The sequence below is a fragment of the Apteryx mantelli genome, chromosome 5 (genome assembly GCF_036417845.1).
Source record: "Apteryx mantelli isolate bAptMan1 chromosome 5, bAptMan1.hap1, whole genome shotgun sequence".
Classification (NCBI taxonomy): Eukaryota; Metazoa; Chordata; class Aves; order Apterygiformes; family Apterygidae; genus Apteryx; species Apteryx mantelli.
The window spans coordinates 11407543-11428512 of record NC_089982.1 but is presented as its reverse complement, the minus strand read 5'-3'; the positions used below and the strand labels follow the sequence as shown (position 1 = coordinate 11428512).

The 20970-nt window shown below is 46.3% G+C and overlaps 2 protein-coding genes and 1 long non-coding RNA gene across 5 annotated transcripts in view; 1 reads left to right on the top strand and 2 right to left on the bottom strand.

Moving 5' to 3' along the window:
* Positions 1-69: 69 nt before the first annotated feature.
* On the bottom strand, positions 70-9128 carry GRSF1 (G-rich RNA sequence binding factor 1). Its single transcript, XM_067297501.1, has 10 exons — positions 8976-9128; positions 8719-8866; positions 7627-7782; positions 7110-7250; positions 5970-6099; positions 3327-3487; positions 3055-3179; positions 2021-2156; positions 1717-1800; positions 70-215 (listed from the first exon to the last, which is right to left on the bottom strand). Exons 1-9 carry the CDS (start codon positions 9126-9128, stop codon positions 1742-1744), a joined length of 1209 nt encoding a protein of 402 aa, XP_067153602.1. The 3' UTR covers positions 70-215; positions 1717-1741.
* Positions 9129-9204: 76 nt separating this feature from the next.
* LOC136992244 (uncharacterized) lies at positions 9205-15952 on the bottom strand. Of its 2 annotated transcripts, XR_010884333.1 has the most exons (4): positions 15817-15952; positions 15189-15325; positions 11312-11405; positions 9205-10283 (listed from the first exon to the last, which is right to left on the bottom strand). It is a non-coding gene; the product is annotated as an uncharacterized lncRNA (long non-coding RNA). The 2 variants fall into 2 exon arrangements; XR_010884332.1 differs by lacking the exon at positions 15189-15325.
* The window catches only part of MOB1B (MOB kinase activator 1B), a 43123-nt gene continuing 38105 nt past the window's right edge, over positions 15953-20970 (top strand). For both annotated transcript variants that reach the window (XM_067297503.1, XM_067297502.1), the window contains exon 1: positions 15953-16045. In XM_067297503.1, the coding sequence (XP_067153604.1) occupies positions 16032-16045 (14 nt within the window). In that variant the 5' untranslated portion in view covers positions 15953-16031. The remainder of the gene's footprint in view (positions 16046-20970) is intronic.

Genomic DNA, 20970 nt, shown 5'->3' with positions numbered 1-20970 from the left:
ATCAGAACTGCCTCCATCCTGCAGCATTAGCTGTCTCACTGTTACTTTTTCTACTTTTGAAACAGACGATTTATGCAGAGTATGTCAGGGCAATTTATTACATGCTTTTACACAAATCCAAACTAAATTATTTTATACAGTTTATCTTTGCCACTGAGCAGTGACACCTGTACTTCATCTTTATGATGATAAGCACGGAATGTGTTGGCTTTGCCCTAAAACGGAGGAGGAGAAAAGCTTTTTACTACCTCATTGCAGCTTTATTTGTTCTTTGCCTTTTTTAAATATACCATTGCATTTTAATGTAAACAGTTGTTTCCCATAAAGGAATTGTAGAAATTGGCAATATTAAAAGATCTCACCAAAAAAGGTAAGACAGTACAGCCTGCAAGAGATGAGAAATTTTCTTGTGGGGTGGAAGGGAGGAGGGTTAATTCTGTTGGGCCCGAGTCCCCGCACACAGCTCAAAAGCAGTCCTGTGCGTTCCTGAAAGGACTCGACAAGGAGTGTTTTGTAGGACCGAGGTTGCAGCTAAGTGCGCTTAAGGTAGGGGCATGCTGAATCTTTGCCCTGAGAGCTTATCCCTAGCCTGGGTTAAAAGCCAGCGCTGCACTGCCACATCCCCTGAGCTCCCCGTGGGCAGTGGCATGTGAGCTGGCCCTCCCCACTGCCGCTAGGCTAGCCCAGTGGGCTTGGGAGGGTCCTTCCTGTAACCTCCTCTCCCTCCCCTTTCAGAAGAGAATTCACAGAAGCTTTAGAAGTTGGCCAGGGACTTAGATAAGGGTCACAGGAAACCCTATTCCCACTGTAAATATGGTGTATCACCCTTCTTTTACACCAGGAAGGGCCATGCCATGTTTTCAGTAGGGACAGGTACATGGCAAGTCACCCAGACTTAACAGCAGCACAAACTTTCATGCTGCACTGTGCCTGCCATGGCCCAAGACAAGTGTCCCTCACTCTCAAACCCAATATAGCCTGTATTTTTTCACATAAACCTCACTGAGAGGTACACAGGCCATGTACAGGCCCCCCCCCCCAATGTTAAACTGTCCCACTACAGCCTTTCCCCTGTTGTTAATATTGCAACAAGCATTACAACCTATCTGCATTGAGAACAGGCCTTCTAACACACTTGCACGATTTAGAAAGAGCGGCTGGATTACAAAAATAAGAAAAACTGGAGAATGCTACAGCTGGCCAAACTGTTGCCCATAACTGTAAGCAACATTTCTCCCCAGCTGAAAGACCAATTACTGTCAATATATGGCTGTGGAAAACACTTAACCACTCTTCAACTTCCATGCCAGGAAATACAATAACATCAGAATCTTTTTACAAATCAGAACTAGGAGAGTTATTAAAAAAAAAAACAAACCAAACCCAAGACTTTTGTACATTCCAGGATGCCTCAGCTGTGGAAGGTGAAGCTTCTGTGTAGCTCTGCAAAGTCTGGGCTAGCACAGCAGCCTTGGCCAGCTCTGGCTGTAACCTCAGAAATGAGCTCCTACCTTTCGCCACAAGAACTTATTCTTGTGAAATCTGGATTCTTAGGTCAGTGTTCAGGCCTGATGCCTGACCTCTGGTGAGCAGTGATGATCAACTTCAGCCACTTATTTTAAATTACAGCCTTTAAGCTATTTGAAATATATGAAGTATCAGAAATACCAAATGTAAGAAAGATGCACATTTCTAAAAAGAGAGGGCTGCACTTACCAAATCTGCTATCATTCCACTGTCACTAGCAATCTTGTTTGACCTTTGGATGTTCTTTCAAGAATAATTCAATGGAGCTGCACTCTGGGGAACAATTTGAGAGAGGTCCGTTTGTGTTCAGTTACCTGTATATATTACATTCCCCTCTCTTTTCTAGAAAGCCAGTTTAGTATTACAGAGCAAACTGGAATTCCAGATTTAAAATGATCCTATGGCAGTGGGTTACCAGTAGCCAGATGGGATGTGCCCAAGCACCTGAGGATCTAAGGCTTATAGTTGTAACCCAGCCTTCCTTTTCACTTACGTGCATGTGACGCCTCCTTGGCCACTGCAGCAACTGCGTCCTCATGGCTCTCAAAATGAACATCTGCTGCTCCTGTGGCTTCTCCATGGGAGTTGTATTCTACCATGACCCTTGTGGGCTTCAGGGGAGCAAAAAACTGAAAAAGAGAAAGGAAAGGAAAAGAAAAAGGGGAACCAAACATGGTGAGTTGGGTGAGCAGAGTCTCCCTGGATAAAACAACAAGACTCCAACTCCCAGGACTTCCAAGGGAATGAAAACCAGTAACTAACTTACCCTGTTACAGAGAAACTTGAACTTGATATATACATACATATATATATATATATATATATTTTTAACTAACAAAGCGTGTGCAACCACCGTGGTCTGAGCTCATTGGCTTGTTGTGTACTAAGCACTTGAGCAGCAACCCTCCCCCCACCCCGCCAGGTGTGGGTGAAGCTGATGCACACGTGAGTCCGCTGTGCCACACTGCACAGCATCCCACCCTCTGGGCAGGTAAGCTCCAGGCAATGGTTTTTTTGACAAGAGTCATCACACAGCATCCAAATTCTGTACAAAACCCAAAGTCATTGAATGTATGTACCTTCATTCTGTGACTCTGTATGCTATAAAAGATATGCAGGTTTGATATTAAAAAGATTGTGAAATTTATTTTATGTGTGGTCAATTATTCAGAAATCTAAGTTTATAAACGGATGCTCAAATGAGAGTAGTGGATATTCAAGATACCCAGCAAGCTTTTATCCATTCGTATTTAAAGAAGGAAGTATAACGCTGAGCCCTAGAGAACCTGTCAGCTACTGTGCCCATGGTGTCACAGCGACCCTGGGGAGCCTGTAACCCCTTTAGCAGCCCTCAGCAACATGATGCCAGCTAAAGTTTCCACATACAGTCGACCTGAAACTAGGGAGCACTGAGGACTAACACAGATAGAGATAAATCACAAATTTTAAGCTACTTCTTCTGTACAGATTAATCAATTAATGTTGGTACTGACAGCCACCATCGTTCATCCTCTTACTGCTACTCACATTTATTATGTCTTGGGCACTAGCTTGGGTAGGAAAACCCCTCACGTGGACAAAATGCTGCGACAACGAGGTATTCCCAGGTTCTGAAACACACCCAGACCTTTCTGTTACTTCTCTGTACAGTTCTGTAGAATTGAGCAAAAGCACCATTAGCACTTGCAATCATCACATCCCTCATGTGAAAGCTGTAGAAACGCAGGGTCATACCTGCGCAGACAGCGCGAATAACATGAAGGTGCCTCAAAGAACACATGTAACAGGGAAGGACTCACTGTTCTCTCTTTCGGCACTGGACCCTCCTGCGTCACTCATTCCTCCTTCTTCGAAAACTGATTCATGTTCTTTACCCGCTCTCGGGGAAGACAACATCTCTTTGTGATGCATCATGTGCCTTTGCATTTGATGCCTTCTACTTACATACACTTCTATGTATCTAGAATTAAAAGGAAAAGATAATGTGGCACGTGTGTGCCCTCCACAAAGCACTCCAGATCTTAAGGAAATATCATTACTTCAGGACATATTCCTAGCTCAGCTCTAGTTACCTACTAGATGTGAGAGTTGTGGTACGTAGTTACTATTTTGGGGGAACTGGCAAGTAACAGTTTTGAAAAATTAATTAAGTCACTCAGATTTATGAAGCCTTTTTTAACTTGAAATGACAGTCAGTCTCCTTTAAACCCACCCATTGTCAGACCGATTACCAGTTTTGCCTGGACAAGATCTTTAGTTGACAGCCTTTTAGAAAGCTCTTGTAGAAGTAGTAACAATCATTACAAAGCAAGGTTATGTTCTGCTGCAGAAATACAGGTTTACTCGCTGTGAAAAATGTTCTCTATTCCTTGCAGTAGCACGCATCCTTTCCAATCAGCCCTGTACATGAGCGAAACTGTTTCCCCCATGATGCACCCCTGCAAACTGCACTGACAACACCTGCAATTTCTACAACCCCCAAATTAAAAAAAAAGCCAACCCCAAAACAGGAGATTAATGAAACAGGCAAATACAGAAGCTGCGCAGGGTCGTACTAAATACCTCAGTGGCTCCAATAAGATTTTACATACCTCTATGAAATTAATGGAGTAAAATGTAATTGTGTGGGAAATTAAAGCTACAGATACAATACACCAACATGAAATGCAACACTAAGGGAATCTAGCAAGGCTCTTCCTACATTGCAAAAATAAAATAAAATAAAATAAAATAAAATATTAGCAGGTTTAGGCAGAGCATAAAATGGTAACACCTTGCATCTTCCTCTACCCGAGATGCCCTTATGCAGAACCTCCTATGCCAATCTTTCAGAGCCTTGGAAACAGCACCCAGCTTGTCCTTACATAAATGTAAGAGTAGCTCATTTCCATAGCAGAGAAGAAATAATGTGATGGAGAACACGAGAGCGAGAACATCCAATTAAGGCTTTCCTCCCTCCTAACAGGAGCAGCTATAGCAAGGCGAGGAACCCAAGATGCTGTCTGTACAGCCCGACAGAGCTTACAGCCTAATATCCATGAGCCCACACTCCATAGTGTGCACAACTGATGGCAGTTTCTGGATACAATTAATAACCCAGAAAGAACAAGAGAAAGTTGACAGTCATTTTACAACCTACTCTGTTTCCTGGCTAATCTCACAGTAACAGAGATGTATAAACCCAGGTAGGCGAGTCTGCTCAGCCCTGTTCCAACATGACAAAGAAAAGGTTAATTGTAAATTGGGAGAGCAATTAATCCCCACTGGTGGTAGGGAGATGTGTCAGGTAATTCAATTATTGGGCACACCTCCAGAGGGGCGGTTTCCTTTTAAAATGGGGGAGAGACAAACAGGAAAGAAAGCAACAAAAGAAGGGAAGTGGGTACCAGTACCCTGTAAAAGAAGACGTATGGTTAGGAGAAATATTCTGCAACCTGACATTCAGAAAGAGAAGTAAGCTATCAAAGAGAAATCAAAACCCAAAGAAGGTAAAACCAAACCTTATATCCGGAGCATAGCTCATGACTCCAGGGAGAAGCTGCATGTGCTTCTACTTGAGAAAAGAGAGGACCTCAGGAGGGAAGAGCGTGGTGTAGGGGCTCTATGTTCTGTAGGAAAGTGTAAGTGGGGCTCAAGGACAGCCCAGACAGGCAGCGGAGTCGCTGAGGAGATCGGCTGCTGAGCAGTAGTCAGTTACGGAAACGGACTCAAGCCAGAGGGATCTGGTAAGTGGCACTTTGCATGACCGATGCTCCTGATGGAGATGCTGGCTGTGGCATGTGCTGGACTGAAGGAAAAAGCGAGGGTTGCCAGAGTGCTGGAAAGCATCTGGTGACATTGTGAAACCTCAGAGGTGAGGGCTGAGCGCTGGCAAATGCTCGCAGCGGGAAGGCGACCCTTCTGTAGTGATGCCTGGGCGAGCGCTGTCTATCTTTATAACTCCTCTTGGCTCTGACCACTGCCAAACCACTCACACAAGGGTCAGATTGGTTTCAGGTGTATTGCAAAAGAACAGAGATGACTTTTGATGGGCATGAAAGCCCCCCAACAAGCTGCATGTGCCAAAGGCTGCTCTGCAGTGCAGAGAAGCCCATCAAAAATTTTTCACTTTTTTGTGTTTTTTTTTTTTCTCCTTGTGCTGTCAAAATTCTTCAGAAAATACCCCCAGAAATGGTAAAACTCATCTCAGAATATTTAAGAGGGCACTATTAGAAAAGAAATGCTTTAAGGCACAGAGTAACAGTCTGATACCACCCTGTGAGACTGCCATGGTTTCCAAGGGAATTTGAATCCAAAGGCAGAATCTTATCTAAGCCTTTAGCTATGGTATACAAGCATTACTATTAAAGTTTGTTGCTTCCTCTGGTAAGAGGCAAGCTCTAAGTTACACCACATGCTTTAGACCAGTTGCTATCTTCTGTTAACCAGAGCAAAGCACCTACCTATTCCCAATGTATTCCCTGTGCCTTAATAGGGCTTTAGCTGTCATTTCTGGAGCTGCAAACTGCACGTAAGCTTCTCCTGTTCTTCTGTCTCCCCGGTTAACGAAAGCTATGTCAGTTATGCTCAAACCTATATGGGGGGGGGGGGGGAGGAAAAAGGCATTTACATTGTCAGAGGAACTTGTGCCGTAGCCCAAAAAGACATCCCTTCCCATCCCCTTCTGTTTTAAGAGAGAAGCCAACCCAGCAGTTACCTAGTTCCAAAACAACTGCTCATGCTGGCCCAATACAGCTTTATTATTATTTATTTAGTTATTTATTAAGCCTAATTCTTTCTTTATTCCATTTTATCGTATTTTTACAAGTTAGTTTTCACAGAAGCCTCAATTGCAATAACTAATCCACATGAGGCTTCAAACAAGAACAGCAAATGAATGGAAGTTCTAGAGAACAAGTAAGTCCAAGGCACAAATACACCTGAACTAGAACTCCTTGCTCTGGTCACTTTTTTTCATTCTCCTCTTAAAAATGAGGCCAAATTCAGTTAAGGTGTTGTTCCCTTGCCCCCCCACCATGCGGTATCTTCCTGGAGAGCTTGTAGTCCATGAAGTCACTACATCAGACACAATACAGAGTAAGATCTGTGAGTCTACCTTAATCAAAACTTACACCAACAGACTGGGCTGGGCCTCTACACTTACTTTGGATGGATTTTTTTTTTTTTAAAAGCCTAGGTGTGTGGGTTTACTTTAATATTACCTTCTGCAGCGGTCTCCCTAAGCTTTCCAAGAAACGGAAACACTTGCTCCAAAATCAAAGCAATCAAAGTGCAGAAAAATTGATGTAGATTCATCCCTTTCCTTATTCCCCCCCACCCCCGAAAGACTGCTGCAAATACTTAACCTAGGTTAGACCTCCAAAAATAGTCACAGGTAGTATTATAATCTTGCAGCTGAAAGCTTTAGATGCATTCACTTGCAAGGGGATAGTGACTTTTCGCAATGTTCAAGGTGCTCGTGGCTTCTTATGGTAGACTAGAGTGCTTTTGCAAATCTCATTTAGAGCAATGACAGCCTAGCTAAACTGAACTTAGAGCAGGAAATAAATCCTAACCAAAGAGCAAAAGTTAATCCGAGTTACCTGCAAAGAAATCTGAAATATCATCTTCAGTGGAGCTGAACGGAAGGCCTCTGAGTAGAACAACTCCATCATTAATGGCCTGGGACTCATGCCGCAGACTCTGCAATAAGCCTTCTACATCTTTATCGTGTACTTCAAACACTGCAGGGAACACACGCACACAACGTTTCCCTTCATGGTACGCAGAAGGTGGTACCCTGCAGGACCCTTCTTCTAAAGCAACATTCTTCCCCCAACCTTCATCCCATTTCCCCCCATTAGAGCTCTCTGCAACACCCCAAGGGTACCCCTCGCTGCACAAGTCACCTCCCCTTTTCCTCCCTGCCCAGCCTAGCAAAGTCTGACTTAGTGGTGCCTCTGTTGTCACTTTTGCTGCTTTCTTCCATTCTGTTCACATCCCGCATCTCGCTCCACTGTCCCCCACACATCAGCTTTACTACTTGTTTTGTTTTCAAGCAGCTCTTACTGACCTGAGCATGCTTTTCTTCCAATTTACATTCTGCCGTTTCAAACATACCTTTCACGTAGCGTGGGCCCATGTATCTCAAGTGCTTTTCCAAGGCTCTCTGGACATCTGCTTTTGATTCCAGCTCAATCAGGGCATCTCCCCTGCGTCTCCCATCCCTGTTTAAGAGGAAGTGTATGCCGTTCTCACCGTTTCGAATTCTACAGCCTAGAAATTAGGGAAGACGTGATACACAGAAAAATATGCAGTTGCATCAAACATGGGGGTGTTTTGATTCTAAATCAAACCGAATATTCTGTATAGAGCCATTTCTCTCAGCAGTGTAAAGTACTGTCCTGAAACAAAGGCTTGGAAGCTGCCATTTCTAACCTTAATGCTAACACAAAACACTCTTCACAGAGAAGAAACTGACTTGGCATCCGTTAGCTTCCACAACTGTATAATTGCATAATATATATCCTCATGCTGCTGGTGAACTTTTTGTTTCTGAAAGCAATTCTTTGTTTCAAAACCATTTCTTTAAATCTAAAAGAAATGCTATGGGGTCTTTCAGTCACTTATGCTCTGCCTGCTGGAAGCTCTTTCCTCTAGGAGTTCAAACTGACTTAATTTAGCTCGGCAGGTTATCAAACCATTTAAAAATCTGATCTGACAATCTGTTCTACTGTGGCAGGATGTATCATGATATTACAGAATGGAGGGATCAACCCTGCAAAGGTATGCAGCAGGCTATTCGTTAAGCTCAGAAAGCAGCACTGAAATTTTAACTGGGAAGTAAACGCCATTCTTGCAGTCTGTTTAAAAGGGGGGGAGGGGGGAAGCCAACCATAACGGCATTCAAGCTGACCGCTTGGACTTGGAGCAATGTGCCTTTACAGTTGAAACGCTGATTAAGGGGAAGGCTTGCTCAAATACATATGAAACGCTCTACTGAAGAGTTAGCTTCTATAATGACTTCCAAACTACTGGAAGGTGACTGCATGTATTATAGGCATAAATGAGGCACAGTTTTGCACCAGTGTTAAGTATTCATCTTTTGCTGACTAACGATTTGCAAGAATTCTTTCTGCTAACTAATTACGAAACACGAGGGTCCGTAAGAGCACACCGGGCCGCCACCCTACACCAGATTAACCCCCGTACTGTCGAAGAAGGTCAGCACGTCCTCCTCGGTGCACGAGAAGGGGAAGCCCTGCGCCCTGACGAGAAAGACGGAGTCTTCGTTTTCCGCCTTCGGTGGCGGCGGCTCCGGCTCTGCCAGACGGCCCTCCTGAGGGGGAGACCCGGCAACCTGGCACCAAGAGCAGAAGCAAGGCGTAAGAGGAGGAGGAAGGCGCGCTCGGCGGAGCCCCCGTCCCGCCGCCGCCGCCATGTTGCGCCCCGGCCCGGCCCGGCCGTACCTGGCTGCAGCGGCGGGCGGCGGCGGGCGGGCGCGGCCCGAGGGCGGCGGCGAGGAGGCGGCGGGGCGGCGGCGGGCGCAGCCAGGGAGGCAGCGGCGGGCGGCGGCCCAGCAGCAGCGCGGCCAGGCCGCGGCGGGCGGCGGCGGCGGCCATGCGCGGCGGTGGCGGCGGCGGCGGCTCCGCCTCCCCTTCCCGGCAGGCGCCGCTGGCGGCGGGCGGAGCCGGGCCGGGCCGGGCCGGGGGCGAGCGGTTGTGCGGGGAGAGAGGGAGAGGGGCCGGGGCAGGCCCTGCCCTCCCCTCGCCTCGCCTGCAAGAGGGGCTGGGGGGGCCGAGCCTGGCCCAGCCGTGGCGCTCTCAGCCGCCCCGCAGAGGCCTCGTCCGCCCCCGGTGCTGCTGCCCTGTGCGAAGCCCCGGGCCGCCGCCCGGGGGGCGACTGCTCGGGCCCCTGCAGGCCCCGCACGCTGTCAGCAGCCCGGGGGCTCGCGGGACGCCCTCTCCCCGCCCCGCCGGCCGAAGTCGCGGCTACTCACTCCTGCTTGCTAGGCCACGTTCCTCGCGGGACGCGGGAGCTGTGGCGCTGCGGGAGGAGAAGGAGGAAGGAGGCCCCAGCCGTGGGGCGACGGCAGCGGGAGAAGCAGACGGGCTGTCTCCCAGCAGTAAGGTGCACGCAGCCTATGCTGTGGAGGAGAGGGCGGCTCAGGCTCTGTAAGAAATGAGTTATAAACGAAATCCTTCTTAACGGGCATTATATTAAACAGAGATGTATGGCTCAGGGATTCATGACAAGTTCTTAATGGCTTATGCACAGTCAGTACTTGTATCACCACGCAAATTTTTACTTTTTTTTTTATATCAAAGACACAGAAAAGGAAGGAAAACCCAGCATATTTGCAATGTGAGCTGTTAAGTAAGACTGCAGTTTGACAGGACTCTCTATACTCTTTCCCTGTGGACTGCAGATTTTCTTAGGAGAGCTGATTTTCTTCCCCTCGCTCACATCCCAGCCTGACAGTTTTGTACATTAGAGCAGTACTGCCTTAACCTGCTTGCAATAGACACAAAACCTTCAGATGGTCTGGAAACACCGTTCTGCTGTTATACATCTACGTGAGAAGGATAAGGGGGAAACCAGCAAGCGTCGGCTTCTGTCTCTGGTGCTGACTTGGTGCTTGCAGTCTCCTTGCTAAGCTGACGCAGGCCCGGCTTGGTGAGCGCTGGCAAACTGCTCCTGCTGTGAGGCTGGGACAGGCAGTGGTATTAGCTGGCCTTTCTGCTTGTAAGCTCATGCTCGGAGAAGGCAACAGCATGCTGAAGGGGGAAGAAAAAAATTTACGATGAAGGAAAAAGAGCAAGAAGAGGCAAGATAAGCTGGAAGAGCAGTGCAGGAAGTCGAAGGAGGCTGCAGAGTTCAGTGGCTCAGATCCAGGGTATCGAGGCAGGTATCTGAGCAGATGGTCTTTCGGGATGAGGACATGGCATGCCTTCCTGGCGCTGCGGACCCTGGCCTTCGAGGTGGAGACAGCCACGACAGTGAAGACTGTCCTCTTTTATTCTGCTCCTGTTGTTCCAGTCTTGAGATCACCAGAGAAGGGTGACAGTTGTGTGCCATTACTGGGTATCAGTCAAAACATGTCTTGAGGATTTCAACAGAAGGTGTTCTCTGCCATTTTCCACTACAAGTCTTTCAGCTTGTAGTGCTGCCAACCCATTAATTTACCAGAAGTCTCGAATGTTTCTTAGGTAAACAATCTATTTTAAGTCATCTCGTTAATGCTTTGGCTTTTATAAACGATTTCATGTAACAAATTTTTATACAACAGACTATTGCCTTGCTAATTAAAACATCATCTCTTGACAACATTATCTCTCAATTTCTTTTGACTTTTCAAAATAAATCTCTATACGCATTTTCAAAGGAATGTTGAACTCAGAGCTAAAGGTACATATATCAAGTGGTACATGTTCAAGTTTTTCATAGTTGAAATGTCAAGTTTTTCTTGCAGGTACATTTTCTAGGTGCAAAAAATTAAGGTAGTTATAGTAATTCCCCTTGAACACTTGATCTTTGATCTAGATTAGCTTTCGTACTATAAGAGTATTCACTGAATAACACAATCACTGAATCTTACTGACCATGGGAGTGTTATGTGCATTCTCTTTTCATGCAGATTAATTGTTCTTGAAGGTTTCTGAACCAAGCAGGGTGCAAGGAGGATTCTCTTAAACACAGATACACATCGTCCACCCATTTTGCCTTTAATATATCTGTTTCCCAAGTACTGTGAGAAATATCACATTGCTATTTGTCTCATGGCTTCTCAGTGTGTGCAAATTACCTTTAGAGGGCACCATTTTGTTGGGCATCTGTTGACATCGAAGTTTTCCAGGAACCTCCGGGCTTCCTCGGCAAGCGTGGGAGGAGCAAAGCATCTGCATGGGATCAGAAAAAAGTTCATCATAGGACAATAGAATTCGCATGTATTTATTTTTCAAAGCTGATGTTTAATGAAACCTACCTATGAGAGGAAATGTGTTACACTAAGTAAAAATACAAGGACTCTAGAAAGTCCCCCTCCACACAGCTGTTAACCAAGAAGTTAATTTATTTACTTGGACGATGCCTTTTTCAATACCCAGTGTTAAACAGGCTACTGTTAAAAATAATTTGTATCAGCTTGTCTTTTGCTTAAGCGGAGAAAAAAGAAAAGCCTCCTCCAGCCTGATACTAAAAAAAAAAGGCTTAATTTCTGTTGGGGTACATTATTTATCACTGTGCAATCTATTGTCAAGCAAAATTGAGACTTAATATTCTGTCATGGTGTATTGTGAAATTATTCATTTAACTTTAAGTTACTTAAGGAGGGGGGCTTCCATCGCTTTCTGTGAGAGTGGACCCCATCATACAATTGTTCATCTACAACCCTCTCAGCATTCAGCAGCAGGTAACATGCTTAGGCTGAGTGAGCCTCCGACTCCAGAAAACAGAAAAAAAAAAAAATTGCCTGGAGAAGTTGAAGTAGAATGAAACCCCTGCTGGGGGTGCCCATGCCACAAACACTGTGGAGACTTCTGTAGCATGTCTTCCAATTAATTTATTTCTGAGATGTTTATTATTAATGCGTAAGCACGCTGCTGCAGGAATGACACGTAGCTGAGTACTGAAACATTGTTGAAGGCAACAGTAGGCTGTGTTTGTTAGTCTTTCTACAATCCAGCAATAACAAAGCTGATGAGCTCTACTATCCCAGCTTCAGGATTAAGGTGGTTCTCAGGACCACCATATAATACCTTGGATTTTCTGTAATTTTTTCATGCATTGCATTTTTGTTCAGAAGAATTACTCTCCAGGTATGTACTATAGATTTTATCTGATATTTATACTTAAATGTTACGCTACTATTATATCGTTAGTCCTCCAGGTATTCTTTGTTGGCAAATCAAATCCCTTACCTTAACGCACAAGTATCCAATAAAAGAATTGATGCGTACTGTAAGTTTTATGTAGAATGTGGGGAGAATATTTATAGACCTTAGTATTTACATACTATATTATTTACATTTCTAAACAAAGTTTTAATCCCCTTTTTATATATCTCAATACGTAATCAATATTTTGATCTTAATTTCTGAACTTTTTTCAGCTTGAATCTTCTGTGTTTACTGAGCTGTGTTACAATCTTTGTTGCAAAAGCTGGAAACTTCCCCTCAGAAGCAAAAGCGTTTTGTCAACTTTCAGCTTTAGGGCCCTTTCAAAGTAATTCTTTATGCTATATGGTATAATGGATAAACCAAAATGACAGTTGTGAGGCCTTTGGTACATCTAATATGCCTTTACTGGAGCAACCGAGCAGTTCTGCTCTTACGTAATACTGCAGCATGCTGCCAGTCCCTTATATCCCCAGTGTCTCAAGTAAGCATTTCATGTGACCCTTAGCCATCGTGAATAGAGCAATAGTAATGTGAGGCATAAAATCTACACATTATGTAATCATTTCTCCTGACAGCAACCCAGGCAAAGTATTTCCTACTGACTACTGACTGCTGCAGTAACAGACATTTAATTCTAACTTGCCACTAAAATAAAACATTCTGTGGGTAGAAGGAAGCGTATGGGTGGGAACAGAGAACGGAGGTTATTCAGGTCCAAACATGAATACACCAGAAAGATTAGTAATATTTTTGGAACTTGATTTATGTCGCCAACTTAGTCTGACAGCCTGTAAACGCAGGGTGCTAGAAAGTACACCAAGACCCATTTCATGTCTGCCTTTACTAATACGACCAAGGAGAAAATTGCAAACGTCATGAAATGCATTTACTTGATTAAGGCACTTGATTTTAAAAGTGCCTTAAAAACACTAGTATAATTTTCGTTTACTTAGAATCACACCGACCTGACATTATGACTTACTCTGGAGGACAGAACCAGAACCCAGAAAATGCAGTTTCAGCATTTAAAAGCATGAGAAAAGCAGAGGCCTTCATTGTTGTAATGTAAGGTATTATACTTCAGAGAAACCCCACACTTGCCATACAGAAACTTAACTCTGTGTGGAATCCTAGCATGTTTCAACATACTAAATTTGCCAGGTAACAAACTTGAAAGTCACTGGGTTTTCCTATGGTGTACCTGGCACAGTCTCGGCTTTGTGAGGTTACATGCATGTGCAGTCCTCTTAGCCCAGGAGGGAACATTGGGAATACCGTGCCATCTGCCCTTTCTCCTCTCCTAAATCCAGCTGGATCTTACCTAAACGGAGGTAGATTTTCACATGAAATTACACCCTCGGATCGTAACTTCTGCTGTTGAGAAGTGGCCCTTGGAGGTAGCTAAGTAGAGCTAAGTTTTGATCCCTGTTTGATATGAACATAATGCTTTATTTTAGAGCCTTCTGGATGCTGCTGTCTATCTTTTTTTCCCCTCAAACATCTGAGACAAAAAAATTACGACCATCATTCCTGATCTGGAAGTGGAAGGTAAGAATTCCCAGAGCATAGTCCCCAGAACCCAAAAATACAGCCTGCAGCTGTCGCCTAGTGTTTAAAGGGTTGTTGGACATCTTTTGAAATGTGCTGTGCACCCTCCGTTTGAACTTAAGGGAATGGCCCTCTTGTCTAAGAAGAACACACTGTGTTTCACACTGTGTGTTCAGATTATCATTGCCAGCAAAGAGGTGGTTGAACTTATTCTGAAACTTCTTATGCTGAAACTATACTCTTTGACTATTATGTATATGAAATTTCCACACGAGAGGATGTACAGTTTTTAACCTACACTCCTCGTGTGGTGAGGAGGTTCAGGGCAGAGGTTGGGTAAAGGCAATGTTGAAAACTTGCCAAGGGTTTGAAGGCAGGACTTGATTGATTTAACTTCAGTAGCTTGCAAGTGGCCCTATCTTTATTTAGAGGTGTGTCCTTCCTTAACTGCCTGCCAACTTTGTTAAAGAGTGCTTGCAAATCAAACATTATATACTTCTGAAATATTGAAAGTCATTTTTATGTATTTATTTAAAAAGAAGATAGGACTAACTACGTGAAGAGGGCAGAAATGCAGAAGATAAGATACCTCTATTCTTTTTGTGACTGTGTTGGTTATCTGTGGATTAGGTAGCTGAACCCCTTTGTGGCACACCTAGAAAGGTTTCATAAGGAAACTTGGAAGGGGTAATGGGTTTTGAGTCCCTTGCATGAAATGCTGAAGCAGTGCGAAGCGTTCTGCTTCTTTATCTTGCAGACTTGCTCCACAGGCTGTCAGGGAAGCAGTCTGGGGTGGAAGAGGAATATGGTAGTCCACACTATTGCTCAGGCATTTTTCATGGCTCTCCTATGACATTTAGTAAGTGGCCACGGGGCTCTTTTCACACTGTGCCCAGCAGTGGCTGTCACAGCCGGGGACATATCTCCACACAAAACTGAGGGGCTGCCCTGCCAAGGGCCTGCACTGAGGCTTCGCATGGGCAGAAGCAGCATCGTTTCTGTGATGCACCTAAATCAACATACAGTAACAGGCCGCACAAACAGGAGTCTGAGGCACTGGGACCCCTTGCTTGTGAGAAGCCCCGTGACAGGCTACGAGGCAGGGGAAGATGGTGAAAGGATCCTGCTGCCAGGAGCGCCCAAGGCTGTCGCACTCATTCATGTTATAGTAGTGCCCATGAAGCGTCCCTGGATGACAGCCGGGACACTGTGGTCCAGAGTGGTGCCGCGGTTTACCTGGAGACAGAGGCTGGCTGGGGGCTGAGTCCTGCTCTCCCTTCGGTGCCCTGCTCATGGCCCCGACTCCCTTTGGAGGTGCTGGGGGGGAGCCGGGGCACCTGGGGGACTGTGGGTGCCTGGGCTGTGGGCGGTGGCTGCGGGGTGCAGAGGTGGATGTCCCAGAGGGGGTGTTTGGGGGCCTTGGGGGGTGTCTGAGGGGGATGTTTAAGGGGAGAAGGATGTCTTTGGGGGTAGGGGAGGATACATTTGAAGAGATGGCAGGGTGTCGAGGGAGAGAAGGGGCCTTTGGGGGAAGGGAAGGTATCCGATGGAGAGGGGGTGTGTTTGAGAGGAGTGGGGGACATCGAGGGGGCCTCTGGGGGGAGGGGGAGGTGTCTAGGAGGATGTTAGGGGGGAGAGGGGAGTGTCCGAGGGGCAGAGGGGGGGTGTTTGGGGGCAGAAGGGGCTGTCTGCAGGCGAGAGGGGCATTGGGAGGACAGGAGGGTATGTCCGAGGGGCAGATGGGGGACGTTTGGGGGGAAGAGTCTGAGGGGAAGAGAGAGGTGACGGGGGGGGGAGAGGGATGTTTGGGGGGAGAAGGGGGGGTGGGAGGAGAAGGGGATGTCGGGGGGGGGGGGGGACAGACCTGAGCGGGGGAGCTGTGCCGCCGGCTGAGGCCCTGAGAGGAGGCTTGCGGGGGTCGATGGCGGCGGGAGGCGGCGGCGGCGGGAGGCGGCGGCGGGCCGTGTCCCCGCCCCGCGGCGCTCTCCCCGCACACGCCCGCCCTGCGCCGCCGCTGCCATTGGGAGCCGCGCCGAGCCGAGCCGAGGCAGCCGCCGGTCCCGCTCCGCCGCCATCGCCATGAGCTTCTTGTTGTGAGTAGCCGCCGAGGGGCCGCCGCGGCGGGAGGGCAGGGCAGGGCAGGCGGCCCCGTTTCGCCGCTGCCCTCGTTTCCCTTCCTCTTCCTCTGCCCCGTCCCGGCCGGCCGAGGGACGCGGCCGCGCCCCGGCGGCCCTTTCCCGGCCCCTTTGTGTCCCGGCCCCGCCGCGAGACGGCGCCTGCGGCGCCGCGCGGACGGCCGTTAACGGCCGCTGCCCCGCGCGAGCGGCCCCAACGGCCGCTGCCCCGCGCGCGCCGCCCGTTAGCGGCCGCCGCGGGCCGCGAGGGCGTTTGGAGGACGCGGCCGCTGTCGCGAGCGGGCGTTTGAGCCCCGCTTGCGCGATTAGCGGGGGGGCGGCCTGGCGCTGAGTGCCACTGGGGGCGGGAGGCCTTGCCGGCGGCGGTGCCGCCACACGGCCAGGCAGGTAGCGGCCCCTCGGGAAGGTGAAACCTCCCTAAGGCGGTCTTCAGGGCAAAAACGGTGATTTGGTGGAGTCTGTCCTTTTCTGTATATTTTTTAAATCATCCCAAACAGAGCGTGGGCCGGGAGCGCTGCCCACCGCGCCGTGGTCCGCGGGAGGGGAGCGGAAAATGGACGGCGTTCGCGCAGCCCCGGCGAGCAGCAGCGTTTGCGAGTCAACGCGAGGCCGGGGCGGCCGGCGGCCCCGCGCCTGGGGGCGGCGGAGGCGGCTGGCGGGGCGCGCGCTGCTCGCGGCGAGGCAGCTGCTCGCGGCGGCGTGCGAGGCTCCCGGGGGAATTAGCGGCAATGTAGGTGTGTGCAGAACCTTAGATTTCGTTCTTTTGCCTCATAGACGGCAACTGAATGAACTTTGATCCCTCCCCTTGGGAACAAAGACGAGGTAGTTATGACAATTAACATAAACCGGTTCAGTGACCTATTAATTAAAGTGAAGATGTGCTCTAGGGAAAGAAGGGAGATCCAGGCAGCTGGAAAAGGCGCCCTTACGGAGCAAGGCTCCATTAAGGCCTTTGCTCTGCTGAGCGGACCTGTGTGTTTGGAGTTAAGCGTGTGCAGTTTGTGGGACTGGTGCCATAATATCTGACAGTTGTTAAAGGCTTATATTGATAACCGCCAGATGTACATGTAGCCTGCTTTTAGTGAAGGCACTTTATCTTGTGAACTGGAGTGTTCTGGTAAGTTGTGTTTTCATGGAGACAAATGCTCGCTCCGCTCTGGGTCTCCCCGTTGCGTTTGTCTTCAAACTCTGTCACACCAAACCAGCTTGCCTGTAATTGCGCTGCTAGTGTCTCACCCCAAGAGAGATGGGAAAGACGCCTCCCAGCTGGGGGGTCGAGGCTGCTAGTTGGAGGCAGATACAAATGACTGTCCCTGGATTCAGGCGCCGTGCTCCTAATGAGAAGCCCAGCTGTCCCCCTCCTTCATAATTCTCAGCTGCTGCAACGGAGGAGGGGGACAGGATTTCTAATACCATGGTGCCCTGGGAGTCTGCTTTGCAAATTAGGGAGCCTCACGATCCGTGGTGTTTGGCTAACTGGTAACTGAAAAGCATGAAACCATACACTCTGTTAAAGGCAGTAATGAGATTTTTGTTTCTTTTTCCAGACCCTTCTGAAACCCAGGAAAGCAAACCTTTAGCCTTGCCTCCATTGTTTCAAGTAGTCCTGCTGGTTGAAAAATGGAGAGCGAAACTGAAGTTATTGCATGGCAAAGCTAGAAAGGTTGGCACAGCTGTTTTAGCTCTTGTCGGTAGAGTTGGGTGGACAGCACCTGATTTGCTCATCTGCGGTCTAGAAATTGATTTAAAAAATAAATTTTAAAGATGCCTGTTAGGTCTCAGGGGAGCCAGGAAAAGCTTTCTCTTAGTTACTGGCAAGGTTTTTTTTTTTTTTTTAATGTATCTGGAAAGTTAGTGTGACCTTTTCTCCAGCTTCAGTTTCATGTTATCTTCATTGAGTCATTCAATGATAGAGGTTGTATATGTTTACACTTTGCAGACTTAGCTCATATTTGCATTCTATGCTGCAAGAAAACACATTTTTTCATAGTAGGCAGGGTTTCCAGGGTGTGGAGTAACAAAGTTGTTTCTTTGTCCATGTTTTCTCCACTTCAGTGGTATTGTTGTTGTCTTTTTATGAACACAATTTCAAGCGCATAATAAAGATGCACCAGATTAAGGTATTATTGTACACCTACTAGAAACATTTTCTAAATTGCAGTGAACCTGTCACACAGGTTTATCGTCAGTAACATGGCTGTAGTTTGTCACTTTGACAGTCAAGTACAGTATCAGAAGCCATGTTCTGCTTGCAGGCTTGTTTGCAGTCAAATAACAGGGCAATTGTGCTCAGATAACGTTTGCACAGGGTGCTTGGGGCCCCCCTCAAAAGCCCACTGCATGGTCCTTGTCTGCAGACAAATCCATTGCTATTCTTTTCTGTTGCTAGGGCCTGTGACATATAAAGCTACATGCAGAAAAAAAATCAAGGGAAACCATTGTCTTTTCTTGTTATGGATAACATTATAAGAAGACTGTCTTTGAGAGGAGTCACTGAATTAATGGAATCTGATTTTGACAGCATTTGTTGTTTTCAGCGTCATTGTTTTGTCTTTATGATCTTTTTCTTCCTTTCTGAAAACACTTTTTGTAAACATCAACAATTTTTTAATAGGATATCTTGAATCTTAAAAAAAGAGAAAAAGAAAAGGAGGAGAAAAAAACCACTGGAAAACATCTTCAGTTCCAAAAAATTCAGCTTGACAATTTCTCTCTAAAAGGAAATTACAGCATAGTTGCAGGTACTGTAGCTTACATCTCCAAGGAAGAAATTAAAGATAGTTCTGGTAGGCGTGCCATATGGTAACACGCTTGCGTTATCCTACGCTGGCAAAAGTTATGTAAAAAAGAAGCTACATAAAAAATAATTTATTTTTAAAAGGAAAAGTTTTATTGTTGAAGATTGTAAAGCTGTATTTTCTTAAAAAAAAAAAAAAAAGAGAAAAGAAAAGCAAAGAAAAAACTCTTCTCCATATTTCGTAAATCCCTCTCATAAACCTCCAGTGCATGGAGTTTGAGGAATTTTAACATTGGATTCATGTAAGTAGTCATAACTGATGGGACTTCTGAAGGCTAAGAGCTGAAGGAAACAGTATATAAGGGTGTGGATTAGTAACTGTTAATTTGGGGTACATACACTTATGAGTTAATGTGAAGGTGACTTGTAAACCAAATGGGGGAAAGATGTGCTTGCAAGGATCTTATCCTCTTATTTCTCAGTCTTGTATAAGCAGGGCCTAGCAGTTTCTTCTGGTGGTGCATGTGGGTTCTTTTTTAAATGAAAAGCACATTTTCTGTGTGTATAAGTATATGCAGAAGATGCAGTGGGGCATTCCTTTTCCCTCGCATGTCTTGCAGATTAATATCAAAATCAGAGTAGGTGTGCTTGTTTCTGGATTGACAGGCGTTATGGCCTTCCTGCTTTCCCACTCTGCACCTGCTCTTGAAGAACATCACGGTTCCCTTTCTCAGCTTTCCTAGAGGTTGACTTACTGCTTCTTATTAAATGAAAGCCATTTTTAAAATGGGCAGTATTCTTCAGCCTTACAGAACTATTTAATGGCACCTCTAGCTGGAGAGCAGCTGAGTCCTTTGTGAGTGCTCCTTGTCTTCTGTAGTTAAAGCTGGAGAGGTGGCATTTACCTCCTCTTTATCAGGGACTCCCACAGGCACTTCTAAACTGGAATTTTGGGCTTTGAAAATTCAAGTGTAGGCATTTACAAACTGTTAGAAATGAGAGGTGTGCACTTGTCGAATAGTCAGATATTTTTGCTTGCTCTATTTTTAAAAAACTGGCCACCCTTATTACAGTTGGGTGTTTCTGTTTTTGGGGTTTTGTTTGTTTGTTTACATTCGAGTATGTTGTATTCCTCCATTTAGGGCTTGACCAGTGTGATACTACTGTGCAAGCTGCAGTCGTATTTAAGAGATGAGGGCAAAGATGCCTGCCACAGAAATCTGTTTCCTTGCCACTTTTGTTTAACTAGTATCATTAGAGACGTATTTGGTTCTCTTCTGGAACGTTACTGGCAATGAAAGGTCTGGGAGTTTGCCTATGTGGAGAGAAAACTGCTAACTAAGTGCCAGCTTGGTTCTCTGCCTCCGCAGATTCTTTGCCTTGGCTACCTTGGGTGCATAAGACAAGAGATGGCTCCTGTCCTTCCAACAAACTGGGAAGTCGGCGCTCGAAACACTTGCCCAGTGGCACGTCTGCTGTGTGTGTTTGGGAAGTTTTCTTTGCAGTGCTCAGTGGGAGCTGGAGGAAAGTTTTGAAATTTAAGAAATTGTAGAAAACTGTTGGCTTATAGCAGGAAAACCTGCTTTATCTGTCCTGTGCAAGTGGGTTTTTTTTTTTTTTTTTAAGTTTAGGTAACAGAAATTTTGAGTTTTGAGGAGACAGGAGGATTCCTTGGAGGCAGAGGTTTTATGGAATCAGCTGTGACACTGAACTTCACGGGAAGTACTGTAAAGATTGTTTTTAAACCGCTTAAAGCATTAATGAAATTACTGCCTGTAGAAATGTATGGTCTTACCTGAAGTCTGTGTTTAATATTGTTCAAGCCTGTGTCACTCCAATTGCACCATTAACTTTGTGTTTAATTCCTACTTTGAAAGGCTTGCTGTCAAAAGATTTGCCCCTTGGCTTGTAGCTCTGCTAGTCCCTCACTTTAAAGGAAGGGAGCTCTATGGACTAGAAAGCTTCCAGAAACCATGGCAATGAATACAGCATTAAAAGTTAAATAGAAGTGTTCGTGTTCCCCCTTGTGCTGTCTCTAGTACAATTCATTTTCAAATTCTCAGACTGTCTTGAAGAAAGCCTTTTAAAGTGCTTGTCGCTCTGCTTCCATCCTCATTTATCTTCCCTGAAGACCACAAAACAGCTT

What these genes read in the sequence shown, in the direction of transcription:
- GRSF1 (XM_067297501.1), bottom strand. Translation starts at nt 9,128, where the DNA reads ATGGCCGCCGCCGCCGCCCGCCGCGGCCTGGCCGCGCTGCTGCTGGGC. An exon ending in CAGTGCCGAAAGAGAGAACA is followed by an intron (nt 3,180 to 3,326) that starts GTGAGTCCTTCC and finishes TCAATTCTACAG; the next exon opens with AACTGTACAGAGAAGTAACA. An exon ending in CAAGGAGGCGTCACATGCAC is followed by an intron (nt 1,801 to 2,020) that starts GTAAGTGAAAAG and finishes ATTGTTCCCCAG; the next exon opens with AGTGCAGCTCCATTGAATTA.